Here is a 27,836-nt window from a genome sequence, read left to right as displayed (position 1 = left end):
TCCTGGTAGAGAGGTCAGGGAAACAGCTGAGTTCAGAGTTCTGTGGCCGAGACGGGATGATGCATTTTAGTGAGCAGCCGCATAGAAACAACAGTTCTAGGACCAAGTCATAAGGAGTTTGATCACTTAACGGCCAAGGAGAGGAGGAAGTCTTCAAGGAAACTGAAGGAAAAAATGACCACAGAAGTAGGACAAAAAGCCAGAAAGCTGTGTTGCCACGGAAGCCAGGGAGGAGTGAGTTTAAAGGAGGGAGCGATTCACTCTGCCATGAGAGGTCAAGTAGAATGAGGAACGGAGGGTCGAATTAGCAAAGGCTGATGCTTCCGGTGGGTGGCGTGAGAGGGAGGGCGAGAGCAGAGACTGGTCTTTATAGATGTCTGACTGTGAAGGGTGGGTGTTAGAGAAACAGGGCAGTAGCCAGAGAGATTTGCGAAGCTCAGTGAGGTTTAAAAGGCAGGTGCCTCCCTTTGATCTGCTTTACAGCTGAGATTTTTATTTGAGAAAAGGATGATGACGTTAATATCCCTTCAGTCTCTAAGCTCCTTTTCACCTTGCTGGTCTGTGTCCCCGAAGTCACATCATGCAGCTGACAGGACTCTGGGAATCTTCTACTGCTTACGAGTTGTGTGACCTCGGGCAAATTTTTCTACCCTCTTTGAGCTTCAGTTTCTTCATCTGCACAATGGGGCTATTAGTATTCACTACACAGGATAGTAGTGAGGATTTGACGAGATCTTTATGTGAAACCTTTGTGGCAGTATCTGACACACAGAAAGCATTCGATAAGTAGTTGTCATGATGATGGTGAAAATGACAGTAACAATGGTAGTGACGATGGTGGGAATGAAGACTGAAGGTGCTGGTGACATGTCACTGCTGATGGTTGTGGTAATCTTGGTGACCGTGATGGCGATGTTGATGCTGGTGGTGGTGGGAGTGATGATGGGAGGGTGCTGATGAGAGGGTGTTGATCTGGATGATGTCAGTGGTGATGATGGTGATGATCGTGCTGATGGCAGTGATGGGGTGACAGCGATGGTTATGACTACGCTGATATTGGAGGTGATGGTGGTGATGGGGGTCATGGTGATGAAGAGACTACCATTGAAACAACTTGGGCCCTAAGCATCCTAGAAAGACACATGTTTTTCTGTCCCAGTTGACCATGTTGTCCCTGAACCGGGGTCCAGCCTGCTGACCTCCTTTGAGAAATGGCACGAAGCAGCTGACACCAAATCCTGTTGCGACTACTCCCTGCACGTGGACATCACCAGCTGGTGCGACGGCGTCCGGGAGGAGCTGGAAGTGCTGGTGCAGGACAAAGGTCAGTGGCAGCTCCAGGATGGGGGCACAGTTCTGGAACACGTGTTTCTTTAGTGGGTCTGATCGTGTGGAGTTAAAAATCCCTGTATCTGCATCTGCCGTGAGCCCAGCCGTGAGCTGTGCTCTTCTGCACAAACAGTGGGAAGACAGGACTCTCTTTCAGGACTCTGTCTTCTTTGCCTCCAGGCCCTTCGGCGGTTCCCCCGTTCGCAGAAGAAAGCCCAGTTTCCGTAGCCTGGCACACAAGCCCTCCCTGATCTCGCCTCACTTTTCTGTCTCTGCCGTAAACTCACCTGGCCGCTTATTATCCCGGAGCCACCCCCTGAAACCTCCTGTGCCTCTGGCCTTTGCTCTTGCTGTCCCTTCACCCACTGGCAGGGGTGCCCTTTCTTCTGCCCTACTACCCAGCTAAGCTGTCACCCCCTGCAGTTGCCCCAGTCAGAGCTACTTCGTCCCTTGAGTACCCGTGGCAGGGTACTTGGCCTCTTTGGGGCACCTTTTCCACTGCTCTTGGATGACAGGACACCCGTTGTCTGCCTGGCTCTTCTGTTAAACCCTTAGCTTAGGAGGGAGGGGACTACGTCTGTGCCTCTCTGTGTCCCACCCTTCTGCGTGGGCTCGCGCCAAGTGTCTCTGCACAGTGTGGGTACTTTACAGTGTGCATTACACCAGATGGAGGTGAGTTGAGTGGAAGACACGTGGAAGCAAACACGAAGAAGACAGAATGAACCAGGTGTGAGTGGTCCGTCTGGAAAGGGGCAGTTCTGAGGCTGTCTGAGGAGGAAACCTCAAACGAATGAGATGCTTCAAGGAGAGACAGGGAGGGTGTTTTCAGTTTTTAAACTATATATGCTGTGTTTTCTCATTATCAAAGTATCATCCCCAAATTACAAAATAGTGAGAAAAGCAAGAGAAGATAATTTTTTTTCCTCTGACCCTACCCCCAGTCACCACTTACCATTAATGTGAAGGATTATTGCTCTCCATTCCTCATCTATTTGGACGACTTTCTCCTCATATAGTTATATGTCAGCAGTCCTCTGGAATCCTTCTTTATTTACCTACCATGTTATGAGTAATCATTACTCTTCATTAAAAACTTTCTAATGGCTCGTTATATGCAGTCTAATGGTTAATTTGCTTAGCCATTTCCTCTTTTTATTGGGCACTTAGGTTTTCTGTGTGCTTTATTGTGAGTCGTGTTTGGTGAACATCTCTGTATATAAACATTTGTTTGCATTTCTAATAATTTTCTTAGATTTCCAGAAATGGAGTTACAGGGTCAAGGTTTTAACATTTTTCAAGATTGTGACATTTACTGCCAAATTACTTTCCCAAAAGACACACCTACGTGCACGCCCACAGCCCCGCGTCTCTCGTTCCCTGCGTGTTTGCACCATTGGGTGTTATTGCTTCTACGAAGCCTTGCTAATTTGATGGGTAAAAGCCGGTCTCCCGTGGTGCACTGCCGTTCTTTAACTGCTGGTGACGTTAAACGTTTTACATCCGTTTCTCCTTTATGGGAATGGCCAGTGTGTTCTTTGTCCATTTACCAGTTTGGATTTCAATAAGTTTGAGCTTCTGCAGCCCGAAGGCTCTCTCCCTCCATTGAAGTTGCTGCAAATCACACTCTTGTTTTGCACAGAATCATAGTCAAAGGGAATTGACAGTTTCGTGCCTTGCCTTCCACACCTAACGTGAAATCCTGAGCAGGTTTCCATGCTGCCCCTGCGGCTGCATCACACCAGTTTTAACAGCCTGACTAAGGATGGGAACGTGGAGAGGGGCTGGGAGGAATGCAGGATTACGGAACTGTCACAGAGAGCCCCGCAGCCCTGTCTCCTCCGGGTGGGGCTTTGTGGGTCATGTGTATTGCAGCAAGCTACTTTCTTCCCTTGGCTAGAAACTTACCAGGGGAAGACTTGGGGAAGTTTTTATGTGCACTCCTGAGTTTTGAGAGTCTAACTAGCACTGTAAAATGCTTTTTATTGGTGTAAGTTTCAGAATTAGTACCTGTTTATTAAAACAATATGGAAGTGTTTACACTAAAAAGTGATTCATTGGTGCCTGTGTTTCCAGGCATTTTTCCACTTTGTACATGCATATATAAACACTTGGAATATGTATATACATATTCTATATACACACTCAGGCACTCCTAAGTTTTACATAAATGGAATTATAATACACATAATACGCTGCAGTATGCCTTTTTCTTACTCAATAAAATGTCGTGGACAATCAGACTCCCTCCACGTAGCAGCTGTGTGACCTTGGGCCATTCACTCAACCTCTCTGTGCCTCCGTTTTCCCATCTGGAAAATGAAGGTAATAAAAAAGGTTGTTTCACAGGTCAAATGAGTAGATATATGTAAAATGCTTATAGAACACTGCTGGCCTGTGGTCAGGATTCTGTATTACAAGCTATTAATTTGTTATTATTTCATGTCAGTATGTTAGTGGATGTGATGCAGGACAACAGATGTGGGGCGTGAGCAGGGCCGTGTCCCAGGCTTCGGCTGAGCCCCTGGGACGTGCCCGCCAAGTGTGGGTCCTTGGCTTCGCGCAGGAAAGAATTCAAGAGCAAGCCACAGTTGAGTGAAGGTAGATTTATTCAGAGAGATACACTGAAAGGCAAGAGAGAGGCCACGAGGTGTGGGGGTTGGGTGCTCAGATTAAAAGTAGGTACACACTCCACAGACAGAGTGCGGGCCGTCTCCGAAGAGGGAGAGAGCGGCGGCCGGGAGGCATCGTGTTGCTGGTTTTTATGGGCTTGGTGGCTTCGTATGCTAATAAGTGGAAGGACCAGTCTAAGGGGAAGGGGCTGGGATTCCCGGGAAGTTGGCCATTTCCCACCCTTTGACCTTTTGTGGCTAGCCCTGGGACTGCCATGGCGCCTGCGGGCGTTATTCACCACGTTAATGTATTACAAGGGGCGTAGAATGAAGCTCAAGATCTGCTAGAAGTTAAATCTCTTCATCCTGAGCCTCAAGGCCTCCTAGGGGCTGAATCTTTCACCATTTTGATGTTAACTGCTGTGGCAGTCCTTGAATGGCTGTGCCCTGCCCCCTTCCTGTCTCAGATAGAGGGTCCCCTAAATTAGGAAGCCCACCAAAGCGTGGGTCCTTGCCACGAGCTGTGAAGGAATCTGAGCAGCAGGAGCCAAGGGATGAAGTGAACAGCCGTTTCATTGCTCAGAAGAGGGAAAGGAAGGAAAGGCGCTCGAGCCGGAGAAGGAAAGAGAGGCGCTCGCAGGAGGAGCTGTCAGCCCAGGCTGCCGGTAGAGGCAGCTCCGGCCCGGGTCGGGCCATGTGGACTTCTATGGGAGGCTTCCGCCATCAGGTCCTCGTTCTGGGTGTGCTGGAGCCAATCGCCATTCTTTTCTGGCCTCGTATGTGGGCTTTTCCGGTTGTTGTCATGGCGATTGTCAACTGTCATGGCGCTGGTGGGGTGTCACTTAGCATGCATCACACTGACTTGTAACGAGGCTCAAGGTCCACTGGAAGTCAAATCCTCTGCCCTCTTGGGCTTCACAGGTTCCAACCAGTTCTTGCTTCTTCTCTTTGACTCCTGAGACTTGACTGGTTTCTAAGAACAGTTGGTTTCTATTTGAAGGAGGGGCAGGGGTATGATCCTGGGACAGCAGCTTTGGTAACCAGGACCTTGCCCCAAGGCTGCACTATTGTGTCTTGATCGTTCCTCCCTGTTTCTGCCTTCCCTCCCTTCCCTGGTTAGCAACTGTTTGAATCTGCCCTTTGGAACTCAGGGAAGGTCAAGGAGCCCAAACGAAGCCTATTTCCTACAAACAAGAAACAGGGAACAGGGGGAGATTAGTGCCAGGAAGGCTCCCACAGGGTCCTGCTCAGTATCGATTACAAATCTCGTTTCTCATAAGACCTCCAGAATTTTCAGTTTTTAAGGAGATACTGAGTTGATCTGTCTCCTATTGATGAACTTTAAAAAATTGTGTTGTCAGGGCTCCCAGGGAACAAACTCTGAGGCAGAGCTTGGCCTGCAGGGAGTGAGTGTGTATTAGTGTCCTATTGTTACTGTAATAAACCCACCAGTGGATGGTTTAAAACAATGCAGATGACCGTTCTGGAGGTCAGGAATCTGAAATGAATCTCATAGGCTAAAATCAAGGTGTCGGCAGGACACGTTTCTTCTAGAAGCTCCAGGGCGCAGGCTGCCCGCATTCCTTGGCCCGCAGCCCCACGTCATTCCAGCCTCTGCTTTATATATATATTAAATTGATGTACAGTCAGTTATAATGTGTCAGTTTCCGGCGTACAGCACAGTGTCCCAGTCATGCGCGTGCATACATACATCTGTTTTCATGTTCCAGCTTCTGCTTCTGTCATCACATCTCTGATCCTGGTGGTTACATTGAACCCACCCACATAATCCAGGGTGATCTCCCATCTCAGGGTCCTTAACCTAATTCCACCTGCAGAGTCTCTTTGCCTGGGAGGGACGTATTCACAGGTCCTGGGGATTCAGGGCATGGACATCTTTAGGGGACCATTATTCTGCCTCAGAATCAACCCTTATGAGCGAAACAAAGGAAGTGGGATTGGCTGCAGGGCGCTGTGAAACCTGGGTGACCTTCAGGTTTATTCTGAGGAATGGCAAGGGGGCAGGGACTTCACTCCCTGCGTGGACCAGGCGTTGGGTGTGGCCCTCTGGGAAGGGGCGTGACCTTGAGTTGGGTGGCGCTCTTCATGGAAGGTGACTCAAACGGCTGAGGGCCATCCGCTGGCCATCCGCTGGCCGCTCTCCCAGCTGCTGGAGGAGGGAGCTGGGGAGAAGTCCTTCCTTCCTGACGGGGGATCTTGGGGTTCATCCCAGCACTTACAACAGGCTGTTTCCCACTGTTTGCTATTTCAAACGTGTTGTGGGGGAGCATCTTTGTAAAGATACCCATGTTTGCTGGTGCAGTGATGGCTTCCAGGAGCACCGGCTGGTGGGAGTGAGCTCGGCTGGCTCCACTGATGTGCACCAGGCGGGCGAGTCCTGGGCTGGTCTGTCTGTGCCTTGGTTTCGCCTTCTGGGACCGGGCAGCTTTGCTGTTCTCTCGCTCACACAGGTGCACAGTGAAACGACTTGTCAGGGGCCTTACAGGAAGCAGCGGGATGTAGAAAGATCCCAGCAGTCGGGCTGCCATCTTGACCGTGTGACACTGGGCAAGTCACCAAGCTGACCTCTCTGCGGCTTACCCAGTGGCCCTTCATCCATAGTGTCAGAGCTTTGGTACCAGGCGTGAGACCCTCAGTCTGAGCTTGGTGTTAATTTTCCAGTCAAAAGAAGGAAACAACCCAAATGTGCATCACAGGATGATTGGATAAACAAAACGTGGTCCATCTGTACAAGGGAATGTTACTCAGCCTTGGAAAGGAAGGGAATTCTGACACAGGGTGCGGTGTAGATGAACCTGGAGGACATTATGTCACGTGAAATAAGCCAGTCACAAAAGACAAATGCTGGACTGCATTCATATGAGGTGCCTAGAGCCGTCCAGTTCACAGAGAGAGAGAGTGGAAGGGTGGGTGCCAGGGGCTGGGGGAGGGGGAATGGGGAGTTAATGTTTCTGGGGACAGAGTTTCAGTTTTGCCAAGATGAAGAGTTCTGGACATGGAAACCCAACAGTGTGAACACATTTAATGCCACTGTGTTAGCAAGTAGAGGGACCCCAAACTGGAAAGCCTGCCAGACGTGAGGGCAAACCCCTGCCCCTCGACCGCCCCTAGACGTGTTGGTCCTTGGCTGCCGACTGAGAAAGAATTCTCAATAGAGGCAGAGGAACAGAGTGGAAAGAAACCTGCTTTACTGATCAGAGAGAGGAAGAAAAAAGAAAGAAAGAAAGGAAGAGAACACTTGAGTGGGGGAGCCGTCGGCCAGGTAGCCGTTGAGACAGCTCCAGCCCCTGATCCGGCCGTGGGATCTTTTACTGGAAGCCTCTGCTAACGTTGTCTTCACTATGGTGGTGTCAGTCACCTTCTATTACTGGCTCCTTCCTCCCGTGGAGCTCAGCCCTAACAGAGAAACTTTGGTGGGAGAAAGAACAAAGAAAGAGATACTGGGGTATGTTCTTGGGATCAATACAGCAGTTATGGGACATAAAATATCTTGTTTTTTGGCTGTGTCCTTGGAACCAAGTAGCCAGCTGCAGGATGAGACAGAATGTCCTGTTTTTCACCAGCCTGGCATTTTCTCCCCTTGTGGATAGCCAGCCAGGGTCAGTACGCCTGTCTAATCACCTCTCTCAAATGCACTGTACACTTACAAATGGCTAAGATGGCCAATTTTATGTGAGGTGTGTTTTACCACAACTGAGAGAAAGCAGCGGTTCCTCATTTGCTCCCTACTCTGTGGATGGGCCCTCTGGTGTGGGCTCAGCTGGGCGGCTCTGCGGGCCACACCGAGGCTCTCGTGCCTTGGGCCCCAGCTGGGGCGGCTCTCTCCACCGCCCCCTCCCAGCAGCTCTCGTGGGCTGCTTCTCCCTGCTGGCCCCACGAGGGGGAGGCTGGAGCTGCAGGCACCCCGAGGCCCAGGCTTGGAAGTGTCCGCTGACACTTCTGCTTCGTTCTGCTGGCCGGAGCCACTCTCGAGACCAGCCCACGTTCAGGGAGAGGGGAAAGAGACTCTGGCTCTTGGTGGGAGTTGCTGCAAAAGTTTTGTGAAACTAAAAATATTTACCCCTGTTTAACTTCTTCCTGCCTCCTATTTCTCTGGGAAGTTTTCTTATTTTTTGTTTGTTCGTTGCTCATTCCCACTAGAATGTAGACGGGGATCCTCCCTACCTTCTTCACAGCTTTATCTCTAGCTTCTAGAATTGTTACCGAGTCCAAATTCTTTCTGCTCGCTGCATGACAGGCCAGTAAATCAGGAGATGAGGTGTTGGGGCAAGGAATAATGACTTTTTTCGGAAAGCCAGCCGACTGAGAAGATGGGGAACTAATGTCCTGGAGAACCATCTTCCCCAAGTCAGAATTCAGGCTCCTTTTATACTAAAAAGGGGAAGGGGTGTGGTTGGTTGGTGCATACTTCTTGGTATCAGACTCCTTTGTTCTTGCAGCTGTCTGCGTGGGTCAGGTCATGATGTTTCTGTAAACCTCCAACAAGAGAAGTGTTCTCTGTTCTGGGACTTTTTATCTCTATGAGTGGGAAAGTTTTACACCTTTAAAGATCAGAGCTTTGAGAAGGGTCTCTCCTGTGTATTTCAGGCTCTAGGCAAGATTCTTTTACAAAAGGTGCCGAACCAGCACGACTGAGCCCAGGAAACCGAGCACAGGGTTACAGCCAGGGGAACAGAGCTAACATGGAGTCAGATTGGTTCTTCCCTATTACATAATGGTGCTCGCACGTTAAGTTCTCAGCAAATATTTGATGAGTGAGAAAATAAATATGAAGAAGGGCTTATGGGGTCTAATAACTTTGGGAAAGCTTCCTGTTTAGTCCCTTCTTGAATATTCTTAAAGCTCATTATCATGTTAAAATCTGCAAGAAGCCCTGGAGTCAAGAAAACTATTGGTTGCTGATGAATCCAGTTTTTCTTCACCAATACAGATATCAACATCCCTATTTTGATTACAAACAAGAGACTCACCCCAGAGCTTGGCAAATAATGCAGATTTGCTTTAGTGGCAGAGGCGTGTGTCCAAGGACCCCATGCCAGGGGGTCCCCTGTGCTCAGCCCTGCTTCCCTCTTTCAGCCAGCTCTGCTCTCCCTTCCCCCTTGACCTGCATTCTCCACTTCTGTGGTCCCCATGGTGGAATGCAGCAGCCCACGCTTTGTCTGGGTGGACATCTGTTCAATAGATTCGTCAGGTGTCCTTTGGTATCACTTGGACTTGGTCCCTCCTCCTGGCTCAGCTTAGCATCTGTTAGGCGCCCAGCCCTAGACTAACCATCTGTGATCTGTGGCCACGTGGTATGAACGTGGCTGTTTCCGAGGTTACTGGATGGATGGGGAAGAAGGCATTTGCTAGCAGATGTAAGGAAGTTCTGAGAACTGGGGGGTACTAGGAGTGGGCTGGCAACCCAATGGGCGTTCAGCACAATCCTCTAGAATTGGCATTCCATGCAGCCTCCTTGGAGAAACACTGTGATGATGGCTTTTATGGAGTTGGGAAGTTTTGTGAGCATCAGGATCTATTGTATTTCCCAAGGCTCTACTGTCAGTAGTAGAATTATCAGGCCAAGGACGTGGAAGCATGTACAACTCTTGATAGTGAATGCTTAAATGCTTAATTGGTTTTCCAAGCAGGTGCAAATTGGCTGTGCCAGTTTTCGCTGTCACTTGCTGCATAAGAGGGACTCATTTTAATGCACATTCACTAGCACTGAGCAACATACTCTAAAATTTGGTACCGTACTGAGGTTTTCATCTGAATCATTTGATTACAAATAAGACTCAATCTTGTTCTTTTTATTTGTTATCCATTTAAAAAAAATTTGTCTAAAGATTCCGTGTGCCTTTTTTGCTTCTTTGCTTTTATTTTAATCTTTTAAATATAAAATCAGACAGATACAGAAAATTACACAAGTGAAAAATGTGGCTTTAGGAATTATGAGATTACCCTCCCCAGGTAAGAAATGGAAAAACTTTGCCCCAAACAGAGACCCCCAGCAGACCCCTCATGGGCTCCACTGCATCTAGTATTTTTTAAATAAGTGGTTTTTGGGTTTTTTTTAAAAAAACCTTTGTTAAATTTATTTCAGATTTGTTTACCATGTTGGTTGCTTGCTTTTTGAGTTTTTAAGAATTAACTTACAGAAGTTTGCCATTTATAACAAGTCAACTTTTTCATAATTTTGATAAGCTTCTAATCTGAGATAGCTTTACCCCATCCACCCACCCACCCAGAAGGGCCAGTTCTAAAGCATATTTATCAATCTGCCATTTCATTATTTCTGCTTTCATTTGTATTGTTTACTTCTAACTTCTGATAAATTTCCATTCTCTTCTTTTAAAGATTCTTATTGTAGAAGCTTACTCAGCTGATAGATGCTTCCCTTCCTCTTGAAAAATTAATGAAGCATGTGAGGCTATGAATTTTCCTCTCACTATGGTTTTACCTGTTCACTCATTGATATTTCTTATGTCTGTATACACTGAAGTTTTTTTGTATATAAGTATACTTGAGTGCATAAAGGCTGATACTTTGTTAATCTCAGAATATTACTTTTTCTTTTAATGTTTCCTAATATTTTGGGAAAAGAAATATTTGGTGCCAAGGTTTTCTAGACAAGAAGCAATTTTGGGCTGGTGTTCACTATTATTTAGTATAAAAGGAGTCTCAATCCCGTTTAGTACTTTTGCCTTAATTTTTTCTTTTTCTTATCCAAACGATTCCTGATTCCATCAACAAACATTAATTGCAGAGCACCTGCTGTGAACATGCAAGGTGAAATAATATATGAGATGTGATCCCTGTCCTCAAGCCACTTGAAGTCATATTAGGGAGCAGCCCTCCCCCCACCTCCCCTGCTCCCCTCTGGCTGCACAATGAGTCCTGTCATTTCAGCCTTTTCACATCCTCACCCCTCCCCATCCCTGGAGCTCCCTGCAGGCTCAGGGCCTCTGACCACCTGTCGCTTTTGTCTTTAGCATCCTCCAGCTTATCTCCATTTCTGCACACCCAGCCACCTTCCAGAACAGTCCTTCTGAGACAAAAAAAGTCTGTGTTATTCCTTTGCTTTAAAAGCATACGTTCTACTAGACAGTAGTGATGGCTGTGCAACGGGCAATGAATGCCTCTGAACCGTATGCTTTAAAATGGGTATGATGGTGAACTTTGTGTATTTCATCATAATAAAAAATATAAGGGATTTTTTAAAAAGCACGTGCTCCTTTGGCTTCAGCCACAAGGCACTTCCCAGTAGCTGCACACCTGCTGTCTTTTCATCTTCCTTAATGTCCATGCCACGCACATCCCTCCCTCTCAGCCCGGGTAGTTCCCTTCCCCTTGCTCCCCCTCCCCTCCACCCCTTCCTCTTCCTTCCCTTTCAGACTCAGCTTACACGTGACCTTCCTCGAGCCCTCCTTGGACCCTCACCCACACCCCCAGGTTGGCTTGGGTGCCCCCACTGTGAATTCTGATGATGCCCTTCTGTCTTGGTTGCTACCACTCTGTACTGTGATTGTCGATTTACTGGAAAGGCATGTTCTTTTTTCTTAATTGCATTTTTCTACTCTCTTTTATCTTGAAACAGGCGTCAATTCCTTCCAAGTCTACATGGCCTATAAGGATCTCTACCAGATGTCCGATAGCCAGGTAGGTCCTTGCATAGCCCCGTTCCCCCACCCATCATCTGGGCAGGAATGGACCAGCTTTGTAGGCAAGGCAGCACAGGCAGGGGAGGTGTCGGAGCAGGACAGGGAGATCTCTGGGTTCCATTCCTAGTTCTGACCCTCAGCTGCCTCGTGACCTGTGTCAGTCATCACCCCTTCCTGGACCTGCATTCCTTTCTGGCCATTAGAGGGGGCGTGAAGCAGGTGGTCCCCTGCGTGTGGTTCCCAAACTCAGCTCATCCTCAGCCTCATCTAAACAGCTCACTAAAAACACAGATCCTTAGATTCCATCACAGATGCTTGGAGGTAGGGCTCAAGAATTGTACTTCTCAAAAGCTCTGCGGAGCTCTGGGGCTCATGTGAATTTGGGGACTGTTTCCTTAGCTCTGTCCTGGAGGAGAGCCCTGGCTGTCCCTCCGGCCAATTACAAGTCCCTTCCTTTCTCAGTTTTGTCATCTGTACAAGGTGATCACCTCTGGCCCTGCCAACTGCAGACAGTTGTTATGTGGATGAGGAGAACCAAGGAAGATGGTGATCTCAGGGGAATAGGTGTCAGGAGTTCCAGTTTATCAGGCACCTGGCCTTCTCACGTCACTAGAATCCCTGATTTGGTTTTGTTATCATTGCCCTGTCCTCCGCTTGTTACAAAGGTGGGACAGTGCAGCAGCAAAGGGCATGGATTCTGGAGCCAGACTGCTTGGCAGCAAACCCTAGTTCGCTGTGTAGCCTGGCTAACCTCTCTGTGCTTTAGGTTCATAACAGCACCTGCCTCAGAGAGGTTGTCAGAGGATTAAATGATTTAATACAAGTAAAGGTCTAGGGCAGTGCCTGGGACACAGCTGGTGCCATATAAGTGTTCATAGCTGCTTTTCATGATCACCATGGGGTCTGATGTGCAGTGGGGGAAGCATCCCATGTCTTGCCTTTCAAAACAGACACCTGGAGTTGCAGCATGTAACTTACCCCTGGATGCCCTGGAAACCTTTGATGCAGTCATCAAAGGCATCCAAAAGGCTGAAGGTTTGTTCAGTTTCATGGGGAAAAACAGCATGTGTCTCTAGCAGAACTGACATTTCCCCCTGTATCATTCTAATTGTGTGTTTCGCTGAAGCCCTGGTTATAGGTGACTTGAGCAGACTTTGGGTGTAGGTCCTCCAAAGTGCTTCACGCCTCCGCGCGCCTCCGCCCCCTGCTGTCTACAGCTGAAAGTGCATCCCCCGGGCGGGGGTGTTGTCTTGTCTGCAAGGAGGAGGAGGTTGAGATTCGGGAATCTCTTCGGAGGGAGCATGAGGCCTTGGTCCTCATCAGACAGAAATACCCAATTGCGGGTACTTTGTGGGTGGGAAGAAGGCACTGGGCAGGGTATATGTTATCTGAGTATTAGCATTGTTAGAGAACTTCGTCCCCCTAACTCCAGTTGGTCTACAAAATGATATGGGTTGGAAATCTTGTGAAGATGTATACATCTCCTGTGGTATGTGGTGGCCACGGTACAGGCTTAGCAGGTTTAGTTACATAATTTCAATAAAATTGGAAACAGTTTCTTAGCAGCAGTTGTCACCATCAGCAACTACAGGTGCTCCAACGAAACAAAACCACAGAGAAAGCCAAAGGCACAAATAGGCACTGAGATGCGGGGTGTGATCATGCCGTGTGTGTCTTTGATCAGTTGTGCCCCACCTGCAGCCTTCTGCTTTTGGAACTGGAGGGTGTCGGGGGCACGGGAAGATCCTTTCCAAGGTTACCTGTTGAGCAGCACAGTCCATTGATATATGGATGGAGCACCTGGCAGGTGGATGACCGTGTGGGAGCAGAAAAATGGTCTTTGCAAACGCTCCTGCTGTGATATTTTTACCTCACCCCAATCCCGGTTTATCCCTCCTTAGCTCTACGAAGCCTTCACCTTCCTTAAGGGGCTGGGAGCTGTGATCTTGGTCCATGCAGAAAATGGAGATTTGATAGCTCAGGTGAGTGGTGTGAGTTTCCATTCCTTCCAGCTCGATCTGCTTCTCCTTGTAAAGGGTATGAGAAAAGGGGGTGGAGGCATGGTTCAGCCTAGTGATTAGGCAAGAAAGGGTCAAGCCAAGAACTGGATGGCATGGCAGACACTCGACATGTGGGTCATGCACACACTGTCTGCAGTGTGGCCTTTGGCAGGCCACATTGTCTGTTGAATCTCAGTTTTCTCACCAATACAATGGGGCTAACAACTGCCCTGTGACCTTTGGAGGATTTGCATGAGGGACAAATAAAGATCTGAGTGAAGATGGTTTTTGCACATCCTGGGGATGCCAGAGGCAACTCACATGAAAGCTGGTGCTGCTCATCGTCCTACATGGCTTGGGAGCAGGGATAATGGACAGAATTCAGGCTTGGAGCAGGCGTTCCAGCCCAGCCTCCTCCATCTGACACCGGGCAAGGAACTCCACCCCGTGAAGGCTCCTGTTCCTCATGTGGAAGCACCTGCCTTGCAGCCTTGTGAGGATTAAGTGTGTGAAGTTCAGTGTCCAACATGTAACAGGCTGTGGCCATGCAGAAGTTTCAGAGAGAGTGAGACATGAACGCATTTTGATCATTCTGACCAGAGGGTGGAGAATTTAATGAGAACAGAATGAGGTCAGGTTGACCAGCTAGGTTTTACTCTAGTAATTCTCCTAGGAAATGAAGAAAGGAGGGAGAGGTGAGAATGTGACGGGGAAGGGGCACAATTTACAGGACTCACTGAATAGATGGAGGAAGCAGAGGAGGAGGTCAAGAGGGTGGGTTTCCCGGGGGCACCCCAGTGTGGGGGCTTCGGTACATCATATGCCGCACATCAAGGTCAGGCACACAGAGGATGTGGGTGCTTCCAGTGAAAGTAATTAATGCCAGGCGTGATGCTAAGGAATAGATGTATATATGTATGTATACGTGTGTGTGTGTGTGTGTATAATATCCTTATTTTATAGACAGGGAAGCTGAGGCTCAGACATTAGTAACTTGCTCGCTGTTACATGGGGCAGCAGAGTCAGGGTGTTAATGCACTTCCATCTGGTTCCAAAGCCCAGTGGAACTGCAGCATGATGGGTAAATGCATGCTCTCTGAAGCTTCACCGTTAGGTTAGCTCTTGTCTTTACTTCCTATTATTTGTGTTCTTGCAGTTTTCCTGTCAGATTGAAATTATTTCAAATTCCAAGTGAAAAAGAACAGTGCCCCAGTTCTATTATGCAGCAATATTCTGGTCCTTGGTAACAGGACACTAAATCCAACCCACACCCCAAAAGATGGGATTCACAAGGGTGTGAATGCTGGAAGTGAGGGTCCCTGGGAGCCAGGTCAGAAGTTATCTGCCAGTCTGTCCTCTGGCTGCCAATGATTGATGACCCTCTCACATGCAAAACACATTCATCCCCTTCCAAAGTCCTCCAAACTCTCATCTCATTACAGCATCAAAGTCTGGAGTCATCTAAGTCAGGTCTAGGTCTGGATGAGGCTTCTTGGGTGTAGTTCCTATAATCTGTAGGTCTGTGAAAGTAAAGAAGAAAGTTATCTGTCCCTCCTCACCCCCGACATTCAACACACAACAATGACGGTGTTGCCATTCCTATTGAAAAGGGGAAATGGAAGGCATCAGAATTCGCTGGCCCATAGCAGTTCTGAAATCCAGTTGGATAAGTGTTGGCTGTTCCTTGATTAGAACCTGAAGCCTGAGAATAATTTTCCATGACTCTTGGCTCCAACCTCTGGGCTCTTGGTTTCATCTTTTCTTTTCATGAAAGGCAGCACATGCTTGAAGCTGAGTCATTTTCTCAGCCCGCTTCCTGTACTGTGGAGTCCAACTGCCTCCTTCCTTTTTGTATGTCTTGCCCCATTCAGTCCAGGCTGCCTGTGTTTTGCTAAAATAATTCTCCCAAAACCTTTGTGGGTCTCCTATGAATCTCACTGGGGTTCACTCCATGAGACAAAAGACACCTACAGATTTCTTCCCAATAAGCCCCCTTCTTCCTGTTCAGACAGCCGAGAGGTACATACTCGAGTTCCTGGGGGCTTTACTTTTGATTGAGAGGCTCTATGGGCACACCCTCAATTCTCTGTCCCTCTCACATTTCACTCTGCGCAGCAAGAAGAAACCAGGCAGTGTCTTGACAGTCTTCTGAGGACTCCCCTCAGCTCGACCCCCCAGTTCATTTGACGTGTTTCCCCATTTCTGCATCCCTGCAAATGGCTGTGTGGTTAGGCCTTCTGCTACTGTGTAGCAGAGGTCCCCTTCCTCCAGTTTTCAGCAACATACTCCTCGTTTCTGTTGGAGTTCTCACTAGCCATGTCCTCAAAGTCTGTATTTCTACTAACTGTCCCTTTCAGGCTCTGTTAGGCTTTCTCTAATACTCCTTGAAATTCTTCCAGCCTCCATCCACTGCCTGGTGCCAAAGCCATTCCCACATTTTTAAGATGTTGCTATGGTAGCACCCTACTTCTGAACACCAAAATCTGTATTAGTTCTCCGTGGCTGCGTAACAAGTTACCCCCTAAAAGTAGCATCTTAAAAAAATGATACATGTTTACTACATCATGGGCCTGTGGGTTGGGGGGCCAGGTGTGGCTCGGCTAGGTCTTTGGGCTCAGGGACTCTCACGGCTGCAGTGAAGGTGTCAGGCTGGACCAGGGCAGGATTCCTTCCCAGCCTCCCTCAGATGGTGGCTTTCTGGATTCAATTCCTTGCGAGCCATCAGACTGACAGCTTCTGTTCTTTGCTGGCTGTTGGGCAGTGGCTCCCTTGGTCCCCTGCCATGTGGGCAGCTGGCAGCTGGCTTCCCTCCAAAGGACAAAGTGAGAGAGCAAGAGAGGGTGGGCGAGGGGACGCGAGAGTCTTTTTGTAACCTAACCTCAGAGGTGGCACCCATCTCTTTCCTGGTGTTGATCACTGGAAGCACGGTGCCAGGTCCAGCCCGTATGCAAGGAGAGGCGGGCGTGCTGGGAGCCTCTTAGAAGCTGCCTTCCACACATACCTTAGGTTTGCTTGGTTTTGAACTTCATAAACCCAGAACCATACAATATGCACTCTTTTACGTCTGGCTTCTTTTGTTCAAAACTAGGTCTTGGGGAGGGCATAGCTCAGCGACAGAGCGTGTGCTTAGCATGCACGAGGTCCTGGGTTCAATCCCCAGTACCTCCACTAAAAATAAATAAATAAATAGACCTAATTAACCACCCTCCCCAAATAAATGAAAATAAAGGGCAAATTATTTAAAAAACAAAACCTAGGTCTGTGAGAGTCATCCCCATTGCTACGTGGAACAATAGTGTTTTCCTTTCTCATAGTGGTGTCGGCGATGCCACAACTTAGTCTCCAGCTGACAGACGTTTGGATAGTTTCAAATTTGGGACTGTTGTGTGTGAAGCTTCCTCGAGCATCTCCGTTAGTAAATTCCTGGGAGCGGGACTCCTGGGTCGTGGGTGTGCGTGTATTCCGTTTTCGCAGTCTCTGCCACACACTTTTCCAGGGTGTACCAGCCTGTGTCCCACCAGCAGTGTGTGGGAGGTTGAGTTTGGAGCCCCGAGTTCTTAAGCGCTCAGGGACCTCGTAGCTTCCTGGCTGCCAGCCTAAGATTGAGCTTTCTCAGCTCCAGTAAAGCTGTTACCTGTTGTGATCTGCTTCCCAGCTTCCAAAGCTGTGTTTCCGTTGGTTCTTTTGTACCATTTCTGTCAGTTTCGTGGAGTTTCAGAAGGCCTGAGGCAGCGCAGCGTTCACGCCAAAGCCCGCTTTTGTCTTTGTGCTGCGGGTTTTCCCCATTGTGTCATCGTTCGTCCTCTCTCCATGCTTCTCCTCCCTCTTTTCCTTCTGACAGAAATAGTAACTGCCACTTGAACAGTCTTTCACAGGGCTGTCTCCACATCATAAATCTTTTTGTAAACAGTTTACAAAAATGCTTTGTAAACACCGTCTTCAATAGCTGACATGATTCCATTCTTTACTTAAATCCACCCCAGCTGTTAGATCTTGAAATCGTTTCTAGCTTACGTTCTTAGAATAAACTCAAGCTTAATAACCATAAACGCACAGTGGAAATTACGATTCCTTTTCACGGCTGATAGTGCCTGGGGCTCCTCGTAGGGATGTGTTCAAGAATGATGCTACCGAAACGGCAGAAGTTAAAATTAGCAGCAACACAGCTGACATCTGGGCAACGTGAAAAGATTATTTTGGAGACATGAATGTTCTCCTGGGGAGGGGACCCCCTTGGAGCCTTGGAGCGAATGGATTGAATCTAGGCCATGGGCTCAGGGAACCATTTCATTTATGTGAAAAGCTAAAGGTAGCGGTTTCCTGCTAGACAGACAGGTGCAAGGAAGAGGAAGCGACAGTCAAGAAGATGAGAGTTGGTTGACGGTTAGCGAGCTCTCACTATCCCCCTGGTATCGCGTGAGCATCCCACATCCGCCACCTCAGTGATTCGTTACAGCCATTCTGGCGTGTGGACTCTGCTGTTAGTGTGACAGAGAGAAGATTGAGGCCCAGAGCTTGGCCAACTCGCCCAAAGTCGCAGAGATGGTCAGTTCTGGAGCTGGACTCCCAGTGTAGGGCTGTTTGATTTTCGCATCCATGTGATACCCAAGTCCCACCCGTCTTCCCTCTCTCTTGCTCTGCAGCAGAAACTTGGGAATTTGAAGAGTGGTGGGTGGTCTTTGAAGCTCATTTCTTATAACCCTGCTTCCTCTCACTGGTCCCAGGGGGGTTGAATGGAGCAGGTGTGGAGGTGGCTCTCCAGGGTTGCAGAGGGGGAAGGTGGGCAGGTGTCGCGGAGGGAGCAAAGACACTCTGGATCACCCGCCCAGCCCCTAGACCCCTCGGCTGCCCCATCTATCTAACCGGGGTTGGAGGATCGGTCTGTCCTGCTGTGACCTCGTATTATCACTGACTCACTTGTTCTTGTCTTACAGGAACAAAAGCGGATCTTAGAGATGGGCATCACGGGTCCTGAGGGCCATGCTCTGAGCAGACCCGAAGAGGTAAAGGCACCTCCTCTGGGTATGACTGTGACACTGCTGAGAGCTCACTCCAGTGCTGTTCCAGCTAGAACAGCCCAGCTAGAGCCCCCGTCGCTGTCCCATTTCCCCCTACATGAGCATCCCAGCACACGCGGCCCTCTCCGGGGTCTGTCTGCCCTCAGGCTCAGGAGCCCTGAGGATGCAGGTCCATCAGGGGAGCCGGGAAAGGCAGGGCCCGGGCACTTCATACCAAGGCCCCATGGACGCGCCAGGGTGCAGAATCCTTACTGAGGGCTTTGTGTATTTGATGACAGGAAAATGGAGCCACATGTCCCAGGCACAGCAACATCAAGACAGCCACCCCCACACAGACCTCCTGTTCAGTGTGCTCTAAGACTTGACGAGGGACGAATTCCACTGGGAGTGGCAGAGTGCATGTGTGCGTGTGTGTGTGTGTGCGTGTGTGTGTAGTGTGTGTGTGCACCTGTGTGTGTTAATGTGTGTGCACCTGTGTGTGCATGCACTTGTGTGTGTGTGCACCTCTGTATGTGTGTGTGTCTGTGTAGTGTGTGTGCACCTGTGTGTGTTAGTGTGTGCACCTGTGTGTGTAGTGTGTGTAGTATGTGCACCTGTGTGTGTAGTGTGTGCACCTGTGTGTGTGCGTGCACCCGTGTGTGTGTGTAGTGTGTGTGTGCACCTGTGTGTGTGCACCTGTGTGTGTAGTGTGTGTGTGGGGGCGCAGAAGGCAGGCGGGCGGACTGGGCGTGGAGCAGGAGGGATGCCCAGTATTTCCTGATGTCCCGTCAGATCATTAGCCGCATCCCCGGACCTGCGCTCTGGGCCGGCCGGTGCCAGACACGGGGGCACAGCACACGAGCACACAGACGCCTTACCCGGCGGGCTCCACACACCAGCTCCACGCCCACAACCTGGGTCCCTAGTCCCTGATGAGACCAGGACAGACCCAAAGATGGGGTTTACAAACCTTTATAGCCCCGGGACTTTGCCACAGCCTCCAGGCATGTAAACAGGGTGGAGACCCTTCTGGGTGTGGTCAGACCCCCTGCCCCCGCCCCGTGTGTGGTGTGCAGTCAGTCACCGGCAGCGGGGCCACGTGTGGGGCACTATCAGACTGGAAATTAAAAACAAAATCTAGCTGGTCCTTTTGTGTGGGAAGTGCTGGTCTAGTGGGGACAGAGACCAGAGCCCACAGCAGGCGGCTTCGCCTGGTTGTGGCGCGTGGAGGGGGCGCGCAGGGCGGGCTCGAGTCCCTAACCTCAGGCGTTTTATGAGCAGCGGGCCATTTTACGGGCCTTTTGATGCCCACTCTGCCTAGTCAGTCTCTCTTCTTTTTGTAAAAGACAGTACATGCAAGGTGGTTTTTGATTTTATTTTTATTTATTTATCTATTATTTATTTTTTTAAATGGAGGGACTGGGGGCTGAGCCCAGGACCCTGCGCGCGCTAAACCCTGTACCTTCCTCTCACCCTTCTAACAGAGCAGGCAGCATGCTTCCAAGCAAGTGTCTTGATTCTGCCTTCCAACCCTCTAGCCAAATACATTTTGTCTAATTTTTTTCTTTCTTTTAAAAAAATCTACACTCTTTTCCTCCTTGGATGCAGTAGACTTTCCTCTGACCACCACATTTAACTGGGGGGCGAGTATAGCTCAGTGGTAGAGCACGTGCGTAGCACACACGAGGTCCTGGGTTCAATCCCCAGTCCCTCCATTAAAAAATAATAATAATAAAAATTTTAAAACCGGGGGGATGGGTATAGCTCAGTGGTAGAAATAAAAACCTAATTACCTCTCCTTCCCCCAAAATAAAAAATAAATAAAATCTGCAGTTTTCCTCTTCTGATGCAGTAGATTTCCCTCTGACCACATTGAATTAAGGGAAATTGAAGGAGGCTGATGGGGGAGAGCCCTAGGAACTCAGGGTGGGTGGTCCCCCACCCCACCCTCCCGTGACCCGTGTATTTGCTGTGTCCGCAGCTGGAGGCCGAGGCTGTGTTCCGGGCCATCACCATCGCGGGCCGGATCAACTGCCCCGTGTACATCACCAAGGTGATGAGCAGGAGCGCGGCCGACATCATCACCTTGGCCAGAAAGAAAGGTACACAGCCCAGCGCCCTGGCTCCTGTGGGAGCTGGGGGGGAGGAAGAGGCGTGTCCAGAGTTCAGGTTCGCTGTCAGAGCCACTGCCCAGGGCAGAGACACCTGCTCGTTGCCAGCAGCCTGAACCCTGAACCCCGTGGGCCAGGCTGAAGAGGGAGCTGAGGGTGGTGGGTGGAACACAAGGTGTGCAGTCAGTTTTAGGTTTGATTCCTGGGGTGCCATGTGCCCACGTGTGACCTTGGTGAGTAGTGTTCTGAGCCTCAGTTTCCCTACTTGTAAGGTAATTATCTCCTCGTGAGTCACGTGAGACCATGTATTTTAAAGATCTGTGAAGAGTTCCAAGTTCTCCTTGGGTTTCACATCAAGCCAGTGATGGAGCCCAGGCTCCAGCAGCGCCTGGATCCCACCTGCCCTCTTTCTGGTCCCCTTTCTGGGCACTTCATCCTGGATCCCCCATCTGGGACCCCTTGGTTGGTGCCTGCACCCAGGCTCCACCCTCGGGCCTGCACAGAGTCTCAGCTGCAGGTGGGGAAGGAGGACAGTGCTTTCCAGAGCACAGGGTCTGGGGACAGCCCCGACCTGGACATCGAGGGGTGGGGCAGGGAGTCACCTGCCAGCTCTAAGACTTGAGTGCACTACTCAACTTCTCTGAACTTCCGTTGTCTCATCTCTAAACGGACCTGAGGCACTCACAGATGTGAAGTGCCTGCCGAGTCCTTGGCGGGTCCCGAGGGCTCCTGAGGACGGTGGGGCGCAGGCACAGCTGGTGTGCTGAGCGGCTCTTAAAGGCTCTAACCAGCCGGTTCCCCAGAGACTTAGGGGAGGCACCGAGTGTGATCCCCAGGTCTTCTGACTGAGGCCCACAGTCCCCGACAACCACCAGATTGAGAATGAAGAGGGTCGTATTTCTCACACTCAAGAGCCACGTGTGGCTGGTGGCTGATGTCTCGGACAGCCCCGAGCAGAGCTGCACGGCCGCTGCGCGTGCTGTTGGGCGGCGTGGCTCCAGAGCCAGGCTCCTGGTGTCCAAAGCCTGCCTCCTGCTCGCCAGCTGGGTGGCCGCGGGCCGGGCCACAGAGCTGCCGGCCCACATCCGCTCGGGACTTGTCGCTACTGCAGAGCTGCTTCCTGCTGTTACTGAGTCCAGACTCGTAATGCTTGCCACATGACAGGCCAGTAAATTGGAAGACGAGGTGTTGGGGCAATGAATAATGATTTTATTCAGAAAGTCAGCAGACTAAGAAGATGGGGGACTAAGGTCCTGGAGAACGTCTTCTCCAAGTCAGAATTCAGGCTCCTTTTATACTAGAATGGGGAAGGGGTGTGGCTGGTTGGTGCTGACTTCTTGGTGTCAGAATCCTTTGTTCTTGCAGCTGATCACATGGGTCAGGTCATGGTGTGCCTGTAAGCCTCCAGCAAGACAAATGTTCTGCCCTGCTCTGCAGCTTTTTCTCTCTGTATGAGTGGAAGAGCTTGAGAAGGGGCTCTCCTGTGTATTTCAGGCTCTGGGCAAGATTCGTTTACAAGAGGTGCCGAACCAGCACGACTGAGCCCAGGAAACAGAGCACGGGGTTAGAGCCAGAGGAACAGAGCTAATAAGGGGTCAGATGTGTTCCTCCCTGTTACGCTGGGAAAGCCTGCAACTCTGCCTAAAGCCTTTGATTTTTGCAGAAGCACATCTGACCCACTCCCTGGAAGGCAAGCTGGACTTTCTGGAAAGTGAATGCTCAGGAAGCAGCCCCCGCAGCAGTGGGTTGCTGGCTGCACGCCCCGGGCCGGGACGGCTCTGCGGCTGCCGGGGGGAGGGGCGAGGGTGCAGGTGCCCATGGCCGTGGCTGCCTCGGTGATAAGTCACCTTTCCTTGGCTTCTCTCCCTGCATTATATCACTGCCTCAGTTTCCCTCCAGGTTATTTCTGGGAATCTCAAATAAAACTCTTACACTCAATTTTCCATTTGAAAATCAGCCTCCAGCAGAACCCAAACTAAGACAGCAGTCACGTCTCTGTGCTTCGGCTGACCGTCTGTCAGAGGAGATAAAAGTCAGTTCCAAATGCTAAAAGCATCAATAACCCAAATGGTCGTTGAACGGGACAGCGGGGTGCTGAGTGCCTGGTGGTGTGGGGTCACTGGGGCGCGTGTGGTGGAGCTGGGGGAAGGACGGACCGTCTCATTCTCCGGCCTCTGGGATCTTCTATTTCCGTGTGTCAGGGCTCTCAACCATGAGTGTTTGTGTTTGTCTCCCAAGGCCCCCTCGTTTTTGGCGAGCCCATCGCTGCCAGTCTGGGGACCGATGGCACCCATTACTGGAGCAAGAACTGGGCCAAGGCGGCGGCCTTTGTGACCTCCCCTCCCCTGAGCCCGGACCCCACCACACCTGACTACTTGACCTCCCTGCTGGCCTGGTGAGAGCCCGTGGGCCGGCGGGGTGGTGGGGCTGGGCCGGCGGGCTGGGCCGGCGGGGTGGGGGGTTGAAGGGCAGGAAGCCGCAGCTGGCTCAGTGAGGGGGCCTTGGGCTGGCTGCTCTGGGACAACTTGGAACAAAGCTCCAGGTTGCTTACAGCAGGCCTTCAGGGGCCCCAGGGTCTATTTCATTCAGTTACCATGCCAGTCACTTTTCTAGGTTTTTTCCCATTTATACTGCAGCATTTAAGCACCTTCTGTGTGCCTGGCACTGTGGGACATTGGGAAACACAGAGTTAAGAATGTGAGACCAACATCCTCGTCCTCCCTCAACACGGGCTGGCTGTGCCCCCGGCGGGTCCCCTACCCTGTGGTGTCTCTGTCTCTGTTGACTCACCAGCAACGTGGGGCGAGTGCAGCCCCCGCCGCGGAGCTGGGTGTGAGCCAGCTCAGGTAGAAGGCCTGGGATTCGGGGTTCACGGTGGCCGTGGGGCTGTGCTCTGCTGCCTGCACACAGTAGGAGCACAGCACTTTTACCCCTCTCTGCTGTCAGCCAGCGTGAGGGAAGAACACTTAGGGCCACAAGAGAAGGCTCAGAGATGAGGTGTGCAGGCTGCTCTGGAAGCAGAGGTGCACCCTCCGAAGGCTGCATGGAGGAGGTGACATCAGGTCTGGACACCGGGGATGAGTAAGAGTTTGCCTGATGGGCAAGGATAATTCGGGGCTTCTAATCAGAAGGAACCAGGAAGTGGTGGGGGTGTGCATCCAGCCTGCGCCCACAGTCACACAGAACCTCCTCCCGATGCCCGGGCCTCTTTGCAGTCTTCAGCAAGATATCAAAGGCCGAAGGGCCTTCCAGTGTCACTAGGTAAGGCCCGTGATGTCCCAAAATCCTCTCCCCAGAATCTCTTTGTGATGCAAGGCAGTGGGGCGCAAGAGGATGGCCATGTCCCAGGTCCCAGGAGAGTCCCTGGGACGTGCCCCACCAAGGGAAGGTCCTTGGCTTCGCGCAGGGAAGAATTCAAGAGCGAGCCGCTGTAGAGCGGGGGTAGATTTATTCAGAGAGGTGTACACTCCATAGCGTGTGGGCCCCTCGGAAGGCAAGAGAGGCTGAGAGAGGGAGAGGCCGTGGGGTGGCGGGTTGTTAGCTTTTATGGGCGCGGTAACTCCTCATGCTAAAAGTGGGAGGGTTATTCCAGCTACTTTGGGGAAGGGGCTGGGATTCCCAGGAATTGGGCCACCGCCCACTTTTTGACCTTTTGTGGTCAGCCTGGGGTCTGTCATGATGGCTGTGGGAGGCCACTTAGCAGCTACTGTGTTGCAGTGAGCCTATAATGACGCTCAGGGCCCACTGGGAGCTGAATCTTCCCCATCTTGGTGCTGATGGCTGTGCCCTGCCCTCCGCCCTCCTGTCTTGTTTAGGGTTTGAGTTTTACAGCCTGATTTGGTGTCTGAGGTTGGGGTCTGCTCCACCATGTGAACTCGGGTCTGAATCCCACCTTGTTTTGTCTTTGCCAGTGGAGACCTGCAGGTCACGGGCAGCGGACACTGTCCCTACAGCACTGCCCAGAAGGCGGTGGGCAAGGACAACTTCACTCTCATCCCCGAGGGTGTCAACGGGATAGAGGAGCGGATGACCGTGGTCTGGGACAAGGCGGTGGTAAGGCGGCACCATCTCCCTGCTCCCAACCCCAAGAACAGCCTAGAAGCGCCCTCCAGGCCCACTGAAGCCCCGTGTCATGCACTTCTGGTTCTTAAATTCCCTTTCTTTCTTTGAGGCAGAAGCAGCATGCACCAGGACGGCACACGTGTGACCCTTAAGAAAACAGCACGAGTCCTTTGATGTCCTCTGCATTTGCAGATACAACAACTGTCCTGCAGTCTTTATGGATGGGACAGTTTTGTTTTGTTTTAACGACATTTCAGTCCATGTAAAGATGACTTTGTAAACTGTGTGTGTGTGTGTGTGTTCAGGTTTGGGGTTGACAGTGGGCACAGAGGATTCCTGCTGCATAAGGAAGTCCCAGGTCACACCCTGATCACTGACTTGAGACAGAAAATTTTAATTTTCTATCAAATGGGGACCCAGTGAAACTGACCAGATGCCAAGGGGGCTGTTGTGAAAACATCGAGACACCTCTGAGGAGTTAATTACATGTCTGATCTGATCTGATGAGGCCAGGCCCCTGGGGCTTTCTCAGGATGGCCTGGTTTCAGCAGGGAGTGGAGAAAATTCCAGACTCTTCGTCGGGGCTCTGTTGGCAGGTTGAGCTCTGTGCCTGTCTGCCCCTTCTGGTCCTGTTAGGGGATGCTTTTCTCATCCGTGGGTCTTGCCTCCAGGCTACTGGCAAAATGGACGAGAACCAGTTTGTCGCTGTCACCAGCACCAATGCAGCCAAGATCTTTAACCTGTACCCCAGAAAAGGGCGGATTGCCGTGGGCTCGGACGCTGACGTGGTCATCTGGGACCCTGACAAGGTGAAGACCATCACAGCCAAGAGTCACAAGTCGGTGAGTCCTGGTTTATCAGCACCGCTCCTGGCATGGGTAAGCGGTTCTCGCTTTGTGATCGTTTTAGAAGCCTCTGGTTAAAGCGATTTATTAATCCCCCCCCCCTCTTGGGGGCTCTTCCCCCGATGCGTGATGTGTTTTTTTCTCAGCCAGCTGACTCTGCTCGTGACTCCGTGGAGTGAGCCAGCAGGCTCAGAGAGGGGAAGTATTAGGTGCAAGATCCTTTCTCCAGTTTAGTTATCAAGCTGGAGAGGGTTTGGGCTGGTGTCTCAGGAGCCCCCTACTTCAGCTGGGGGCCAACTGCTGGCCGTCAGCAGAGGAGGGGGGTGGACTGCCTCGTGCTGTTTGAGCTCACACCAAGGGTGCGCTCTCCCCGGATCCAGGCCTCAAGCCTGTGCGTGTGGGTTACCTCTGCCCTTTGTATCTTACGTGCCCTTGACTTCTTCACTCACCCAGCAAACCTCTAAGGATGCAGAGATAGAAGACATCTTCCCCTCCCTGCGTGTTTGCTTCAACCCGCTCTGCATGGCCAGCAGTAGTGTAAGGACCAGATTAACAGCTACACTCACAAGACACAGAGGCCACGGCCTGGTTCCTGACTCACCAAAGTCTGTTTCAGGACGTGGGCCAGGAGGCAGAGTGTGTGCACAGAGCATCACCCTACGATGGGTGCCGCTTCCCAGCCCAGAGGTCAGTCCCTGTTGAGGGGCGAGACCATGTGCATGGGGACAGGACCCCAGGCACAAGGAAGCCTCATGAGATTGTGACAAGAACCACTTAGCCACAAGAGCCATGGCATGGGGACAGAGAGATCTGTCCAGCTCATCAACCAGCCGTCATTCTTAAATTCACCAGGGCTCCCTGGTGACATGCCTTCTTCCCTCACCCCCATCCCTGGGAGCAGGTCAGGAGGAACCAAGCCTGAGGTCACCTCCCCCGGAGAAAGATATACACTCTTCTCCACACTCACCACCCCCGAAGCACACGGTTCCATTTTAATTACTAGGGATGCGGTGATGTGCACACAGGGAGTGGGGTCTGGGAACACAGGAGATGCACGCTGCTCCCTCGTGGTGTCAGCAAGGTGTCCTGTGAGAAGGTCGTGCAGGTGAGCGGGCGTGCGTCACCACTGCTGTCCGGCCACTGGAGCTGCCCCTCGGCTCTCAGGGCCATCATGGTCCAGGGAGGAAGAGGGTGCCTGGCCAGCTAGGGAGACAGGGTGGTGGGAGAGAGGCTGAGCTGGGCATGCACGGACCCCTCATCTCCTATTATTTCGGTACGTAATCAGTGGACATGCACGTTTCACACTTGGGAGTCAGGGTTTCAATTATTATCAAACCCCAGTCAAATCTTGCTTTGTAGTTACTCTGTGTTTACTTTTTCCATGCCTCATCTCACTTAATACAATAAGCTCAGTTAGGTATGTTGTTATTACTAAGTAAGAAAATGGACAGAGAGAGGATGCCTATTAATTCCCTGGGGCTTCTGTCACAAAGGACCACAGGCTGGTGGGTTGAAACGACAGGAATGTGTTTTCTTGCAGTTCTGGAGGCCAGTGCCCTGAAATCAGCGTCAGCAGGGCTGTGCTCCCCCGGGGGCTCTTGGGAGGGTCTGTTCCATGCCTTCCTCCTGCCCTTTGGTGTCATTGGCCATCCTTGACGTTCCTTGGCTTGTGGTTGCATCATTCCAATCTCTGGCCATCTTCCTGTGTCTTGCCATCTTCTTATAAGGACACCAGTCATCAGGCTTAGGGCCCACTCTGCTCCAGTGACCTCATCTTAACTACCGACATCTGCAACGATCCCTTTCAAAATACAGTTGCCTTCAACAGACCTTTTTGGGGGACATATTTCAACCCATAATAATCAGTCAGGTACCTGAGGTTGCCCATGTGGGAGGTGATTGTTCCAGGTGAGTTACACTTGGGACGTATCCCCTCTCTGTGCCAAGCCAGGTTTGAGTGATTTTCTTAGCCAGAAACAGACAGTTCAGGACGCCATGAGACCGACTGGTTTTTGTCTGTTCCATTCTTTTCTGTTCAAAGCAGTACCATCCCCACAGTGAGGAAACTAGTGTATTCCAGAACAGGGATTGGAAAGTGCGGTTTTAGGGGTTAATTTCACTTTTTTTAAGTTTAAAAATATTACTTTCCTTTTAACAACTGTAAAGAAATCATTTCCTATACGTTGATCCATGATTAAAAATTTAAATCTCCTTTTCTG

At 50.7% G+C, this 27,836-nt stretch overlaps 1 protein-coding gene across 2 annotated transcripts in view; it reads left to right on the top strand.

The window, feature by feature from the left end:
* Positions 1-27,836, top strand: part of CRMP1 (collapsin response mediator protein 1) — a 69,135-nt gene that overhangs the window by 31,153 nt on the left and 10,146 nt on the right. For both annotated transcript variants that reach the window (XM_074350588.1, XM_074350594.1), the window contains exons 4-11: positions 1,160-1,324; positions 11,539-11,600; positions 13,504-13,584; positions 18,537-18,605; positions 20,581-20,701; positions 22,949-23,105; positions 24,622-24,763; positions 25,444-25,614. In XM_074350588.1, coding sequence (XP_074206689.1) covers positions 1,160-1,324; positions 11,539-11,600; positions 13,504-13,584; positions 18,537-18,605; positions 20,581-20,701; positions 22,949-23,105; positions 24,622-24,763; positions 25,444-25,614 — 968 coding nt within the window. The remainder of the gene's footprint in view (positions 1-1,159; positions 1,325-11,538; positions 11,601-13,503; positions 13,585-18,536; positions 18,606-20,580; positions 20,702-22,948; positions 23,106-24,621; positions 24,764-25,443; positions 25,615-27,836) is intronic.

The sequence above is a fragment of the Camelus bactrianus genome, chromosome 2 (genome assembly GCF_048773025.1).
Source record: "Camelus bactrianus isolate YW-2024 breed Bactrian camel chromosome 2, ASM4877302v1, whole genome shotgun sequence".
Classification (NCBI taxonomy): domain Eukaryota; kingdom Metazoa; phylum Chordata; class Mammalia; order Artiodactyla; family Camelidae; genus Camelus; species Camelus bactrianus.
The sequence above is the reverse complement of the archived record's forward strand: the minus strand, read 5'-3'. Positions and strand labels throughout refer to the sequence as shown.